This window comes from Drosophila guanche, unplaced genomic scaffold, assembly GCF_900245975.1.
Source record: "Drosophila guanche unplaced genomic scaffold, DGUA_6, whole genome shotgun sequence".
Classification (NCBI taxonomy): Eukaryota; Metazoa; Arthropoda; class Insecta; order Diptera; family Drosophilidae; genus Drosophila; species Drosophila guanche.
In genome coordinates, this window is record NW_022995754.1 from 3,482,319 (window position 1) to 3,496,957 (window position 14,639).

At 45.9% G+C, this 14,639-nt stretch overlaps 6 protein-coding genes and 1 pseudogene across 6 annotated transcripts; 3 read left to right on the forward strand and 4 right to left on the reverse strand.

Moving 5' to 3' along the window:
• Positions 1-299: 299 nt before the first annotated feature.
• On the reverse strand, positions 300-5,168 carry LOC117588862 (myrosinase 1). Its single transcript, XM_034280365.1, has 4 exons — positions 4,972-5,168; positions 4,141-4,342; positions 1,454-2,347; positions 300-980 (listed from the first exon to the last, which is right to left on the reverse strand). The coding sequence occupies exons 1-4, from the start codon at positions 5,010-5,012 to the stop codon at positions 486-488; spliced, it is 1,632 nt and encodes a 543-aa protein (XP_034136256.1). The 5' UTR covers positions 5,013-5,168; the 3' UTR covers positions 300-485.
• A 2,163-nt stretch (positions 5,169-7,331) lies between these two features.
• On the forward strand, positions 7,332-9,715 carry LOC117588860 (probable ATP-dependent RNA helicase Dbp73D). The gene is made up of 3 exons (XM_034280362.1): positions 7,332-7,471; positions 7,525-8,360; positions 8,416-9,715. Exons 1-3 carry the CDS (start codon positions 7,449-7,451, stop codon positions 9,651-9,653), a joined length of 2,097 nt encoding a protein of 698 aa, XP_034136253.1. The 5' UTR covers positions 7,332-7,448; the 3' UTR covers positions 9,654-9,715.
• A 406-nt stretch (positions 9,716-10,121) lies between these two features.
• LOC117588868 (peptidoglycan-recognition protein SB1) lies at positions 10,122-10,857 on the forward strand. The gene is made up of 2 exons (XM_034280374.1): positions 10,122-10,225; positions 10,292-10,857. The coding sequence occupies exons 1-2, from the start codon at positions 10,177-10,179 to the stop codon at positions 10,807-10,809; spliced, it is 567 nt and encodes a 188-aa protein (XP_034136265.1). The 5' UTR covers positions 10,122-10,176; the 3' UTR covers positions 10,810-10,857.
• Positions 10,805-11,525, reverse strand: LOC117588867 (peptidoglycan-recognition protein SB2). Its single transcript, XM_034280373.1, has 2 exons — positions 11,120-11,525; positions 10,805-11,050 (listed from the first exon to the last, which is right to left on the reverse strand). Exons 1-2 carry the CDS (start codon positions 11,508-11,510, stop codon positions 10,866-10,868), a joined length of 576 nt encoding a protein of 191 aa, XP_034136264.1. The 5' UTR covers positions 11,511-11,525; the 3' UTR covers positions 10,805-10,865.
• A 314-nt stretch (positions 11,526-11,839) lies between these two features.
• LOC117588871 lies at positions 11,840-12,456 on the forward strand. Its single transcript, XM_034280378.1, has 2 exons — positions 11,840-11,948; positions 12,009-12,456. The coding sequence occupies exons 1-2, from the start codon at positions 11,940-11,942 to the stop codon at positions 12,351-12,353; spliced, it is 354 nt and encodes a 117-aa protein (XP_034136269.1). The 5' UTR covers positions 11,840-11,939; the 3' UTR covers positions 12,354-12,456.
• Positions 12,457-12,594: 138 nt separating this feature from the next.
• LOC117589301 lies at positions 12,595-13,145 on the reverse strand. The gene is made up of 2 exons (XM_034281094.1): positions 13,031-13,145; positions 12,595-12,972 (listed from the first exon to the last, which is right to left on the reverse strand). Exons 1-2 carry the CDS (start codon positions 13,043-13,045, stop codon positions 12,595-12,597), a joined length of 393 nt encoding a protein of 130 aa, XP_034136985.1. The 5' UTR covers positions 13,046-13,145.
• A 588-nt stretch (positions 13,146-13,733) lies between these two features.
• LOC117589302 lies at positions 13,734-14,634 on the reverse strand (annotated as a pseudogene).
• Between the last annotated feature and the right edge of the window lie 5 nt (positions 14,635-14,639).

A 14,639-nucleotide genomic window follows, 5' to 3' on the forward strand; every position in this document is an offset into this window, starting at 1 on the left:
CCAACCTTATCGCATCCCATAATGGTGATATAATAAACAGAGAGGGAGAAAAAGATCTCTCAAGCATCAGGGCTCATTGTGCTTTAAAAAAACAGATCATTGGTTCTCGGATCATTGGTTCCATTGTGTGGATTTACTTGCGGAAATATCAACATCACAGACAGCTCAAGGAATTGCTTCGGTTCGGGGGCTCTACTACCCACTAACATGTACATAAATGTCACAACGATCTATAGAGATCTGTTGAGCTGCTTAACATTTGAATGACTTTAGAAGTGAATGGAAAACCCTCCACAAGGTTCTCTTTATAATATCACAAAATGTTTTATTCTGGTTTCGAGTCTTTAAGTTTAAGTACAAATTAGAGTTTCTATACATAAAGTAGATTAGATTAGATTTTTAGACAAAACTTAGGGGCTACGAGTAGCAAAACAATACATGGCAAGCCTCCTTCTATACTCTACACATCTCTCTCTTCCACTCTCTCATCTGATAAAAGTCAGCAGAACAACGGAAAGCAGACTCCAGCCTGCAAGACTAGGGGCTCCACTGGAGCGGGGCACCATTGCTTCGGCGGGTAACTGCGCCAAAGCCACCAATTGCTGATCATCGAGCGTCGGCCTAAAGCTCCAGTCAATCTCATTCGTCTTGCAGATCTGTGCAAAAACTCGCGCCGAGATCTTGGGCGTACGCGTGCGCTCCGGCGATGTAAAGTCCACATGATAGAGTCCAAATTTCTCGGTGAAGCCAGCCTTCCACTCGTAGCTGTCCATCAGGCTCCAGGCAATGTAGCCACTGATGTTCACACCATCCTCGATGGCATTAAGTATGGCATCTAGATACGAATTGTAGTAGTCGACACGGGCATAATCGTCCAGGCCACCGCGATCGCTCACGCCATTCTCTGTGACAATAATCTCGGGTGCATTGTACTCGCGATGAATCCACTTGAGCAGGTTGTACATGCCCTTGGGATACGACTAGAAAGATAGATTAAAAGTGGCAGCCACAAGTTATTAGAGTTCGTTCAACCTTTTCCACCTGTGCCAGTGGCAACCCCCATTTTGATGCTTTACTTAGAGCATAATTCAAACTGCAAGTGGGAGAAGTCACCCTCGTGGCACAAGCCTCACTTCTTCCCCCAGTTAATTACAGACGCCACAAGGGGCTCGCTCTCATCTCCAGAGAACACAATCAATTTGCACCACTAATCCACTAAAATTTGGTTTTCCAAGTTTACAGAACGACTAACGACCGTCTGGATACTGATTACTATTGCATGGATCGGAGGGTTCTAGAAATTTGGAGAGAATTATCTGCTGAATTCTCAGAGTGTTAAATTCTAAGGAAAGTTGCAATTTGAGTAGAAAATCTTCAGATAAATCCCTAAAATAAACCCCCAAATTTACTTCTACCTTAAGTAATACCCAAAAGTTCTTCAATTAAAACTTACCTTTAACCAAACAGAACCGGAACCGGGCCAATCGACACCCTCCTGGCTCTCCACCACGCCCATGTCATGATTGAACGAAGGCACTGGGAACTTTCCTGTGTTATTATGGCCATTGGATGTCACCAGATTGCTCGTGTAGGAATTAATGCCAAAGAAGTCGGCTGTGCCGCGTATGCGACGAATCTCCTCCTGGGTGAACTCTGGCAGACGCGAGCGCACACCGAAGCCCTGCTCCTTGCTGAGGTTGCGTATGCGTTCGATCATTACTTTGGGATAGTTGCCATGCTTCGAGAAGATGGGATGACCAAACCAACCGACATAGAACTGCAGGGCACGCTCTGAGGCCTCACGATCCTCGGCCGAATCAAGATTCCTTGGCTCCGGCCACGAGATGTCCAGGGTGATGCCAATGCGTCCCTTCTGCCGCTGCTGGAAGAGATCCCGGTACATGTGCACCACCTCAGCGTGAGCCTTGAGCATATTGTGGCCACACAGATAGGCGGGAATGCCGGGATAGTTGTACGATGGTGCCATGAAGTCCACACCATACCCATGCTCACACACATGCCACGGCTCATTGATGGTGGTCCAGATCTTGACGCGATCGCCATACATTTCCATCACCAATCGCGCGTAGTCCTTGAACAGCGGAATGATCTCTGGATTGGTCCAGCCACCCAGCTCCTGCAGCCGCTGTGGCAGCTCCCAGTGATATATCGTCACCATGGGCGTGATGTTGTAGCGCAGCAGTTCATCGATCAAGTTGGAGTAGTACTTGATGCCGGCGGTGCTCACATGATTCATGTAGCCACCAGGCATGATGCGTGGCCAGGACAAGGAGAAGCGGTACGTGCCCACATGCAGCTCTTTGACCATTTGCACATCGCGTCGCCACTGCAAAAAAGAGCAACGAAAAATGGTTACAATTTTGGAAACCAGTTGGCAAGCCAGAGGAGAGACATTCCATCAATGCAGCGGCGTGCTCGGGGGCTACGACTTTGGACATGGCTTTGGGACATGTCTAATTATTGTCTAGCTTTTGGACATTGAATACTTCAACTTCTACTTCTAGTTTGTAATGTGATCCGCTCGGAAGGAAGGGGCGTTCTGCTTGTTTATACTTTGATTCATTTATTAAGCCGATTGACAACAATACTCAAACTCGCACTCGCATTTGTTTTTGTTTTTGTATGCATAACTAGATGGACAAGCACCTGCCACTGATACCGCCACTGGCTAGCACATTCAGCCAGGGGCTGGCTGGCTGCCTGCACACCTGTAGTTTTGTTGTTGAGGCTGTCTCCGAGTCTCCAAGTCTACGAGTTTCTGCCATGGATTGGCATTAGGTGGCGAATTATGACACCATTAATGTACAAGTATAACTCAGAGTATACTCCAACACATGCTAGTCGATAAATTATATCTAAATTATGGCAGATATTTCAATGCAAATTCTTAACAAAATAAAAACTCGGGCGAGGGTGTGACAAGCGGAGGAGCTACAGAAGGATATCAACTAATGGAATGTAAATAAAACATAAATATTGCCATGGATATGTGTGGGAAAAATGGTTTTCATTGAAGAAAATCAGACAAAAGATTTCTGAATGTTTCACAAAGCTTAAAGAGAAACAAACAAGATACAGAAAGGCAGATAAACTTATCTCTAGACCTCTCTATATCTCAATGCATTATCTCAAAAATGGGTCAGCTTTGTAGCCTTTTGTTTTTGCATAGATAACAAACACACCCCAAAGGTCATGCTACCGAAGAACAGAACTGCTCGCAGCAGGTTATTCCAGATTTATATGCAAAATAGGCACAGTAAAAAAATCCAAATAAATTCCACTAAACTGATTCCAAATGGAATCTAACCCAGTTCCGTTTAGTCACCGACACGCCCTTAAATTCCGCCCTTTTGTCACATCATTAATTATTTAATTAATAAAGTATCAGTAAACTTAAAGCCATTAATCAGGGGCTTTAAAGCCTAGGCGCTGAAAGCGACAGATGGTAGACAAGTTTATCATGTCACCCGCAGGGGGGCGGATGGGATGGCAACCCCTATGCTTCGAAGTGGTTATCAAACAGGTGGTGCCTTGCCATGATCATTCATGATTTATAGAAGTCTCTGCTCAAAGATCTGTGGCCTGCACTATGCAAATTAGTGTGTAATTAGAGGCTACTTTGGATGCCATTGGTAGCATACATTGTCCACACTTGTAGCCATTACGCCGCGTACTTCTACGATTAATCGTATTCGCATTCGCTGTACATTGATATGACTGGTTAATATGCTTAATATTTATACTTTAATTGATTCCAGTCATGCCACTAAACATAATTGGCAAATGAACTTGGCTTTAAAAAGTTATTGGGGCCAGTGGCTAGAGACCAAAGAAGATTTACTTGAGAGGGAAACTGTCTTAATGGATATTGAATTGATGCGGACTACATTTCCTCCTCGCAGCTGAAAAGTAATTATCCATTTAACTAAAATCCCCACCGACATCAAATTGCATCAATTGCAACAATGTAGTCATATATTTTCCACGCGATTACCTCAGCGACTTGCACCGACTGTCTGCCTGTTTGCTTGTTCAGTGTGGAGATCTTGAACTCTTTGCATAACTTCCACTCAAATATTAATTCCACGCGACTGGGGATTGGGTCTGCTGTCCGCTTACCTGATGATAGCTATCCGCCGTGATATCTGCATTCGAACCATCCTCTATCTTCTCGGGATGTGTGTGGGTAAGAAAATCCCAAATGGATTCACCTTTATCATCCGCATTCCATCCTCCCTCGATCTGGTACGAGGAGGAGCCAACACCCCAGAGAAAGTCATTGGGGAAGCGGCGATTATTGCTCACTGGACTGCCCAGACATCTGCAAACAAAAAGAGAGACACGCCAAAGTGTTAATCAATAATATATTATTTAATTATCTTATCCGCTCGCAAAATCTCTCGCTAATCAAATGACATTCAAAACTGGACAAATATTACGACAATTTTTTGTCAACTTGTTTGCATTTTTACGTGTGATCTTGTGATGGCTACAACAATTACTGATCGATCGATTTATCTGGCCAAGGTCTTCCCCAATTTAATACAATTTCAGACCTTTCTTTGGATAAAGCTTTGGGGGTTTTTGGCAGGCAGCTCAAGGCACTCCATGACTGTTTTTGTCGCTTGCTTTTGGTCTGTTGGCTGTTTTTGTCGCTTGCTTTTGGTCTGTTAGCTGTTTTTGTCGCTTGCTTTTGGTCTGTTAGCTGTTTTTGTCGCTTGCTTTTGTCACTAGTTTTCTCTGGGTTTATGTGAGCGTTCTGTCGTTTGTTTGTTTGACTTTTATTTAAATTTCAAACAAGATTTAACTTTATATTACAATTATATTTATCTGATTTAATTACAGTTTTTATCATCTCTAAAAACTTGACGCGTTTCTCGAGCTGCTTTTTGCCTGACATTTGATGCGTTTTTTTCTTGTAGTTTTTCCATTATTTTATTGCACACTTACGAGGCAATTAACACAACTGCTGGCAATATAATTTTAAACATTTTGCTTATATCCTTAAACACGAAACTAGGTTTTAACGAAAACTTTTGGGCGCTTTTAGCCGCCTGAAAACTTTTTCGTTGCGTTTCCAATTTTTCGCGCGTGCTTGTGCGGGGACTTTTTTTTGTATCGCGAGCGTTTGAGCCCGATCGCGAAAGGTTGTCAAATGAACGCTGGCGGTTATAAGTCCTAGCGTTATAAAGTGTGCGGCTGCGGAGCGATTTCGAGGCGGCAGCAGCAGCGGCTGTCCGAGCGGCGGTGTCAACGTCAGCGTGCGTTACAGTCATAGACGAGTTCTTACGCTCCCACTCTCCATCTTTTCCCCATTATATTTCTATACACGGGAGAGGCTTAGCAGGCGTTGGGGAGCAAGGTGCATATTTTGGTGGTGGTGAGGAATGCAGCTGAAGAGGCAGTCATAAATGGAGAGAATTTCACAGGGTTATGTTTCTGGGATTGATCTGTGATAATTATTTACATAAAACAACGGTAACTTCCTCTATAAATATCTTCAATCTCATTGCTCAATCTTCATTGATCTTCATTTTCCGCTTGCTGCCGCAGAACTTTCATCGTTGGAGCACCGCCCTTGCCCTGCCTCACCTCACCTGCAATGCACCTTGGCTGTTGTTAAGATCTCTGTTTTGTTTTGTTTTGTTTTGTTATTTTGCTTTTGTTTTCGTCTCTTGCTTTTACCGGTTACGTACGTACGACAGTTGGAAGTTTTTACCGCGAGAAGAATTCCCCCTCTCTTGTGACGCGTTTTTCAGGCATTCGGGAATCATTTCTTTGCAAAAAGTATTCAAATGGTTTGTAGCAATTAAACCCAAATTACTGGCTAATCATAAATTACAAATCTCTATAAGAATTATGCAAAATGAGCCATTAAATATGGCCACAAAGGGCACGTTTAAACCATAAACTAATACAAAAAGAAAACAAATAAAAATCGAATATATTTATAGGTATAGGAGGAGGTACTATTCCACTGTTATGAGAACATACTTTCTTTCAAGAGACTTTTCAATTAAATTTCAACAATCGATGTCTGTTTTGATACACAATGGGAACAAGTACAAACAACAAGATAGCCATCAACGACTGGGGACTGTCGACTGTCTTTCCCAGAACCATGATAAGGAGAGAGTTCCCGCAAAGGGAGTGAAAGAATCGATAGAAATCATATAGTATTTATAATTAGATCGTAGATAGGCAGCAGTAAGAACTCCCAGCAGAAACGAAAGCCAACAAAAAAATCGAAAACAAAACTCGTTTTGGATATTTTGGGAATGCCCCGAAAAGAATGGCTCATTTGTGTTACAATAACCATTTTTTATATCCGGCAACGTTTCGTGCGTTAAAGCCCCTCCGGATTCAGTTCAACGTTTATGATATTTTAAGCCAAATATGTGCTAAACGTAAGACCGCGGCACTGAAACTCATTCGATGCGAATGTCGCTGAAAGTCGTTCGATTATATACTATATGAGTGCCCATAAGTTCCAGTGTTACGAGGGAGTGTCCCCAGGTGTTCAGGTGCTACCGACCACAAGCTGGACCACACTGAAAGCTATCCATGCCGTATGATTAATTACCAAGAGTAAAACGATTTTACAGACGGAAATGCTTTTAGAAAATAATTAAAACTCTCAAAGACACAGACAGACTGCGGTTCTCATTATATCTTTCACTTCATTTGCATGATTCAGATGTCAGTTTTCGCGCACAGCCACAAGTTTTGGTGTTTTCTAGCGGAGAACAGCGTTTTGAACCGGTTTTTTTGTTTCGCTCATAATCATTTATTATTTCTGTGTGGTTTAATTTTGTGCATTTCTCGCTCACGTGGATTGGAGTGGGTCAATTGTATGAATCACTTGGCATCGCAGCAAGTGTAAAAAATCCCCAAGAAGTTGTCGGGACACTTTGCATACGCCACGCATCAACGCAACGCATCAACGCAACGTCTGGAAACCGAAACCTGGCCAAAACCTCAGGGGAAAATACAAATCCCCGCCAGGAAACTGGTATATGAATGTGCATTGTGACTATTTCCGTTCTTAATTTATTTGTTATTGCGGTCAGAGGAATATTTTTAATTATTCTAAAATAAGCTCGATGAATTTGCACTGTAACGTTTCGGCAATTGCTATGAATTTAAATTGTGCGCGCTTGCTGTAATGAGTTCTGAAGAGTGGCAACGTCATTTTACTTGGTATTTTCGCAGCTGTACACAAGCGGTCTTACATATTAGTGCAAATTTGAATTACGCGCGTGAAAAACAATTAAATCAAATGAGTGGCAGCACCACGCGTGCTGGCATTTGCTCTCCGCTGCACAAACGGCCACACCATTGAAGAAGAAGAACAATAACAAATGTGGGCCGCAACACGTGCGCCTGCTTTTTTGACATTTTATGAAATAAAAAAAACAGCTTAAACAATGGAATTATTCACAGTAAATCGGTGAGTTATATGACGACTACATAGAACATTGAGATTTACCCACAAACCCGCAGTTATACAGAGGATCTTAAGAGTCCGCAAGACAAGGAACAAAAGACATCAAATGAAGATGAAATTCTGCAAAAACTACTCCAAAAGGCAGCCAAGCGAAAGAGGAAACATGAGAAAAGTGAAGCTGCAAAGCAGGAAGCAGCACCAATGGAGCAAGCCCAAGTGGAGGAGACAAAAGTAGAGGAACAAAAAGTGGAAAAGGAAGAGCCAAAAGCGGCAGCCGCAACAGAGGAGGAAGCAATCAATTCACAAGATTTCCAAATACTTGGCGGCGATGATTCTGCCAAGCGCAAGAAAGTAACAGAGGTGCTGCCACCCTGGCTGGCATATCCCACAATCATCGAGGGGGGCAACCTGCTGCCAGACGACAACGAGGACCTGGAGGCTGGCAAAGATGAGGCGTCCATTGAGAATCTAAGCTACCTAAAGGATCACACACGACAGGCGCTCAAGCAGATGAAGATCAAGCGGCTGTTTCCCGTGCAGCGAACTGTCATTCCATGGATCCTCGAGGCACAGGGCAAGCCGGCGCCGCTGCGGCCACGCGACATTTGTGTGTCAGCGCCCACGGGCAGCGGCAAGACGCTGGCCTTTGCCATACCCATTGTCCAGCTGCTGAACAATCGAGTGCGCTGCAAGGTGCGTGCGCTGGTGGTGCTGCCCGTGGCCGAACTGGCGCTGCAGGTCTTCAAGGTGATTCGTGCGCTGTGCAGCAAAACGGAGCTGGAGGTGTGCCTGCTGTCCAAGCAGCATCGCCTGGAGGATGAGCAGGAGAAGCTGGTGGAGGTGTACAAGGGGGAGGTGTACAGCAAAGCAGACATTGTGGTGACAACGCCAGGTGAGGGAACCAAACTCTAGATACTCTTTTCGGATTATAATCCCTTGCTTTTTAGGTCGTTTGGTGGATCATTTGCATGCCACGAAAGGTTTCTGCTTGAAGAGCTTGAAATTTCTGGTCATTGACGAGGCAGATCGCATCATGGATGCCTTTTTCCAGAACTGGCTCTACCATTTGGACAATCATGTGCGGGAGACTGCCAATCAGCTGCTGGCTGGCACACAGCCGCCCCTATGCCTGAAGGAACTTTATGCCACATTTGGCAAGGTGCCGCATAAGCTTTTATTCTCTGCCACAATGTCGCAGGATCCCGAGAAGCTGCAGAATCTGCGGCTGTTTCAGCCGAAGCTCTTTACCACGGTGTTTGCGCTGCCCGTGGCGAGGAGTGTGTCGGAGCAGACAGACGCTGATGCAGAGTCGATGCCAAACACTGGACACTTTGCGGGCAAATACACAACGCCGGCGGAGCTCACAGAACAATTCTGTGTGACGGAGCTGCGCATCAAGCCGCTGACATTGTTTGCTCTGGTGGAGAAGTACCAGTGGAAGCGTTTCCTCTGCTTCACCAACAGCACGGACACGGCCAATCGTCTGGCCTTTGTCATGCGTCAACTCTTCGCCTCGGGGCCCACCAAAGTGGCCGAGCTGTCCGGCAAGCTGTCGGCCCTGGTGCGCACCAAAACCCTGACGGACTTTGCCAGGGGACGCATCAATGGTCTGATCTGTTCGGATGCTCTGGCGCGAGGTATCGATGTGGCCGATGTGGATGTGGTGCTGTCCTACGAGACGCCGCGTCACATCAAGACCTACATCCATCGTGTGGGTCGTACGGCACGTGCGGGCAGAAAGGGCACAGCCGTCACATTGCTCACCGAACCGGAGCAGGCGCAGTTCAAGAAGATGCTGAACGAAGCGGGCAAAGCCTTGGGCGAGGAGATCACCGTGTCGGCAGACACTGAGGTGCGCCATGCGGACATCTACAAGAATGCAATGGAGCAGCTACGCAAGCGACAGGATGCCGAAAAGAACCTGAAGATTGTGCAGAAGCGGCGAGTGGCACAGCGTTCGGTGCTACACAAAACTCAAGCGGAAGCCGCCGCCAATCCCAGTCGCCCGTTGACCCTCATGCAGAAGCTGCAGCTGAAGGCGGGAGGTGTGGATCAACTGGAGGTTAAGCTCAAGCAAAAGGAGAATAAATTGCTAGCTCCAGCGCCAAAGCGCAAGGGAAAGCCCAAACCGAAGCAGACCAAAAAGCAACGTTTCGCCAAGCAGCGTAAGGCCATCGAGGAGTAAAGTTTGATGTAGAAATTATTGTGTATATAGGCTATAAATATTATATGCTATGTGCTTATGTATCTGTGTGGGATTTTTTCTTCAATTTGTTTGTTGGCTTGCTTTAGAGAGCAATTTCTTATCTCTTTGGGGGCGCTAGTGATTCCCCCGAGGGTGCTTCACCGTGTTGTTTGTTGGTTTACACTTGCTGGAGGGGTATACGGGACTAAGGAAAGGCTTTGAGTTGGGTTTGACAAGGGAAATTAGAGGGGCATCTGTGTACAGATTCGTTAATGTAAGGAAAAAGCAAAGTTCCATTGCTAAAAATCCACAAAATAAAACCCAGTCAAGACAGGAGTTGTCTCCCTTTTGTAGACCCCTTAAAGTTGCTCTCTTTTAAGATAAATCTAATATTTAACCCCCTGTCATAAGTGTATCTCCCTCATCGACCTGCCTTCAATCCCCGACTCTGCTATTTAAGCAGCTTCCCGTTGCCAGTGGAACTCACAGTTGAACATCAGATCCAGCCAGCAAGATCTCAGCAATGACGTCAATCAAGTTCCTAGCAGCACTGCTGGCACTCTGTGCCATAGGTAATCATCAATCAATCTGCGCTCGGTGATAACCTGCTGATCATTTCTCTCTCTTCCTTTTTGCAGCTCACACCGCTCAGGCGCTGAATATTGAGCCACGCAGCAGTTGGGGCGCTGTGGCTGCCCGTTCGCCAGCGAGGATAAGTGGCGCCGTGGATTATGTGATTATCCATCACTCGGACAATCCCAATGGCTGCAGCAATTCGGATCAGTGCAAACGCATGATCAAGGCCATACAGACGGACCACAAGGGCAGGCGCAACTTCAGCGACATTGGCTACAATTTCATTGTCGCTGGCGATGGCAAGGTGTACGAGGGTCGAGGCTTTGGCCTGCAGGGCTCCCATGCACCCAACTACAATCGCAACAGCATTGGCATTGTGTTCATTGGCAACTTTGAGAGCAATAAACCTTCGTCACAGATGCTGCAGAATGCCAAGGATCTGATTGCACAGGCCAAGCAGGGCGGCTACCTGAAGAACACTTACACGCTTCTGGGCCATCGCCAGACCAAGGCCACCGCCTGCCCGGGCACGGCGCTCTTCAATGAGATCCAAACATGGCCCAACTGGAGGAGCATTTAAGTTATGAATTAGTTTCTTTATTAGAATAAATTGTTGTACAAATTGAAACTCCGATTCTATGGCTTTGGCTGCCAGCGCGGCCACTTGCGCAGTTCATCCAACAGCTGGCGTCCGGGACAGGCAGTGGCCTTTGTCTGGCAGTGGCCCACCAGTGCATAGTTGCGCTGAAGCTGTCGCCGCTGCACAGCGATGGTGATGAGCGTGCGAGCTGCCTGCAACATCTGCGGCGAGGGTAGAGCACCTGAAGGAAGCAGAACAAAGAGTTAGCAAGTGCCTCAAAGGCAGGAAGGCAGGCAGCTCGCTGTCTTACGCTGATAATTCCCAATGAAAGCCACACCAATCGACTGACTGTTGTAGTGCGGCGCATGCTCGCCGCGTATGCCAAAGCCCAGGCCCTCGTAGATGCGTCCATCGCCGCCAATCAGGAAATTATAGCCAATATCGCGGAACTTGCGCAACAAATGTCCCATGCGTATCTGCTGCAGTGCCTGCTGGCATTGCTGTGGCGTGTAGCAGGGCGCACTGGCCGTATGATGGATGACAATGAGCCGCACAGGCACCGCCACACGTGGCAGACGCGGGGACAAAGGCTGCCGGCACCAGGATTGCCGCGGCACAATCTGTGCCAGGGACAAACCAGCAAGGGAAAGGAGTAGCAGAAGTGGGAGTGGAAGCTTCATGGCTGTTTGCTGCTGCTTCATTGATAAATTGGAGTAGGAATCGCTGCTCTATATATACGGGAGAGAAGTGGCTTCCCGTTTGTTGATTCAGCTGCGGATTTTGCTGCTTTAATGGGTACACAAATTGCAGAAGCAGCAGCAGCAGCAGCAACAGCAGTGGCAGTCCCAGCCTTTGTCTTCATGTAGATTCCGCTTGCGTCACCAGACCTCTAGCCAGAGGCTACCTATAAACGGAGGATTACAAATCTGCCCTTGGGCGTGCGTTCGGTACGCCCAAAGATGGCAGCCAAACACAACCCTAGAAGGGCAACTGCATTTGAAATTCAATTGCAACGAGCGATGCAGCTTGCAGTGGTTCGTGGGTGATATAAAAGCCACTTGCTGGCGACACCACTGGACAGTGACCAGCAATCGAGTGGCCCAGGCAGTTACCCCGCAAACTCAGACACCATGAAGATTGTAAGTTGGCACAAAATCAATCAAAGATCAAGCTCTAATTTGTTACCAAACTCCTTGCAGCAATTTCTATCCATTTTGGGCTATTTCCTCGTGGGCTGCGCTGCACTCTCCCAGGCCAGCTTTCTGCCTGCCACTGCTGTAGGGCTGCCTGCTGCAGTGCCACCTCCAACCAGCTATCAGTTTGTGGCACGCAATTGGAATCGTTTCTATGTGCCAACGGCCACGGGTGTGGCCACATATCATCCACCAGCCACAACCTACTACAAGTACAATGGTGGCTATCCAGCGGTCTACCCTGTAGGCTATCCTTCAACCTATCCCTCAGGCTATCCTTCAGCTTATCCCTCTGCGTATCCCTATGGCTATGGCTATAATCCCTACTATGGCTATAAGAGTGTCTGGTGATCAAGTGAGGCACTTCCCACCCAGTATTCATTCCATTTTGTGATAAATATTCAACACCAAATCAAAGTATTATAAAGCAAATATATAACCCATGTATAACCCACCCAAAAGAGTGTTGGCCAGGTGCCAGAAAGCCAGCAACCAAAGCCAACTGTGGACCTGCACTTGACACCATTGCGACTGGCATTGTGGTTAACCATTTTGTGATTTTATTTCTTACGTGGAAAAGCTATTGAATATCTTAAAAGAAAAATGAACCAGGAGCAATTAAACGTGCGGGTTGAATCAATCGGCCAGCTGGAAATGGAGCAACTCCTGCTGGACCAGCGGCCAGCAGACGTCCGGCAGCTGGCGGACCAAAGGCGGCATTGAACTGATTGAAGTAATCCAAACGCTGACTGCTAGAGACAGCCAAAGGAGCAGCAGCACCAAAGGGAGCACCAGCAAAGGCACCAAAAGGCACACCAAACTGTCCATTTGTATAGGCAGCAAATGGAGCAGCGGCAGAGCCAGGAAACACGCCGAAGGGCGCTGCCGATGCTGCGGGAAACAGCGCAGGACCCACGGCTGGCAGTGCGCCGGTGCAGGCCACCATCAAACCCAGCGACAGAATCACCAACTATTAGGACAGAAAATCCTTTAAGTTCTGGACAGGCTTTCGGCATTCATCCACTCACCATTTGCTGCTGCATTTTGAGGGAATTGTTTCTGCGATTTGCTTCTTCTCCGGCTGAGACCACGAACTGAATTATGTTTGGTTTACAATCGATGACTGGGTTTTATAGTTGGCCAGAGCCAGACCACAGAGCTGGCTAATTGCCGCTCCAAATTGTCACACATTTGGCTACCAAAATGGGCCCAAAATTACATGCCTGCCCTGGCAAAGCAGCAAACAAAATTTGCATACAATCCGATATGGCTAAATGCGTTCGGTTACGAAATTTCGTTGTGGATTTTGCACAGATATTGGGGTTTGTGGGTGAGCAAAAGCTATGGGGAAGAATATCTGATCTACTGAGGAAGATATATCTTGTGATACTTAATTGATAACCAAAATACCTTCAGCTATTATAACTTCTCTATTTGGAACTAAATCTTCCCCTTTAATTCTAACAACTCTTATGGCATGTACGTGGCATGTTTCGGTATATTGTTTGTTGTGTTTTTCCTTGGGATTCAATCATTACGAAAGAATCCTCGAATATAAATACATGATCTCCCTCAAGCATACTTATAACTCTTATCCACATCCTTATTGCCAGTTGTTGTGTGTTTACTCCTGGAAATTGCAGTTCAGAAACTTTCCCTGGGTCTCGCTCGTGCAATCCCAACACCAATTCAATATTCAACCAAGAAGTAGAATAAGAATCATTCGTATAATTGCATTACATATAAGGTATGTATTATTATTATTTAATTATGATTTAGTATAAGAATATGTACGATAATAGCTGCTTTGGGTTACCTGCTGGCTGTCGCATTTGCTTGATCGTGTTCAGTTTTTGTTCGTTCGTTCAGTTACGTATCAATATAATATAGGATAATCATATATTTATATGATAGTTAGTTAAATCATAAAAAAAGAACCCTACTGATGTGTCAATACGTGTGGAAATTCAACTAAAATTAGTTCTTGAATTAGTTAACTAAATAATCAAATCGAATATGTACGAGTATGTTGTTTAGGATCGCATTTCTATATCCTACATGCACTTTTTTAAGGGGTTTAACGGCTAGACGACATTTAGCATAGGCATTTGTTTAGTTGCTTTTCATTAGTTAAATCAATTGATGATTGTTGGGAACTCCTGCTCTGAGTATTCTGCGATTTGTTGGGGGGGTGTAACTTTAACAAACGTTTTCGTTTCTTATATACAAACTCTGGGATGGAAATAGGGAGCGCCTCAAAGCATAGTCTCTAGGGGCTTAGGGGCGAGGCTCTTATGATATTACAAATTATTTTGTTGTATGGCAATTTGGGTAGTTTTTTGACTAGATATATAGCATGTGCCCCTAATCCTCCTGCTACCACAGCACATCGTAGTCCAGAACATGCTCCGATGAGGCAATAATCATTACTTTGACAATATCATCCACTGCACGAGTGACCCTCCACTTTCTGGGATTTCTCAGCATTTGCATTGGCGTTGGCTTGCTCTTGGGCGGCTCCTCCTTGGGCTCTGGCTCATGCCAGGGACTCGTCGATGTGGCTGTCGTTCTCATTTGCGGCAGCGCTGGCATGCCCCGACGTAGCGCCTCCAGGCGCTGCTCCTGGTAGTAATTATT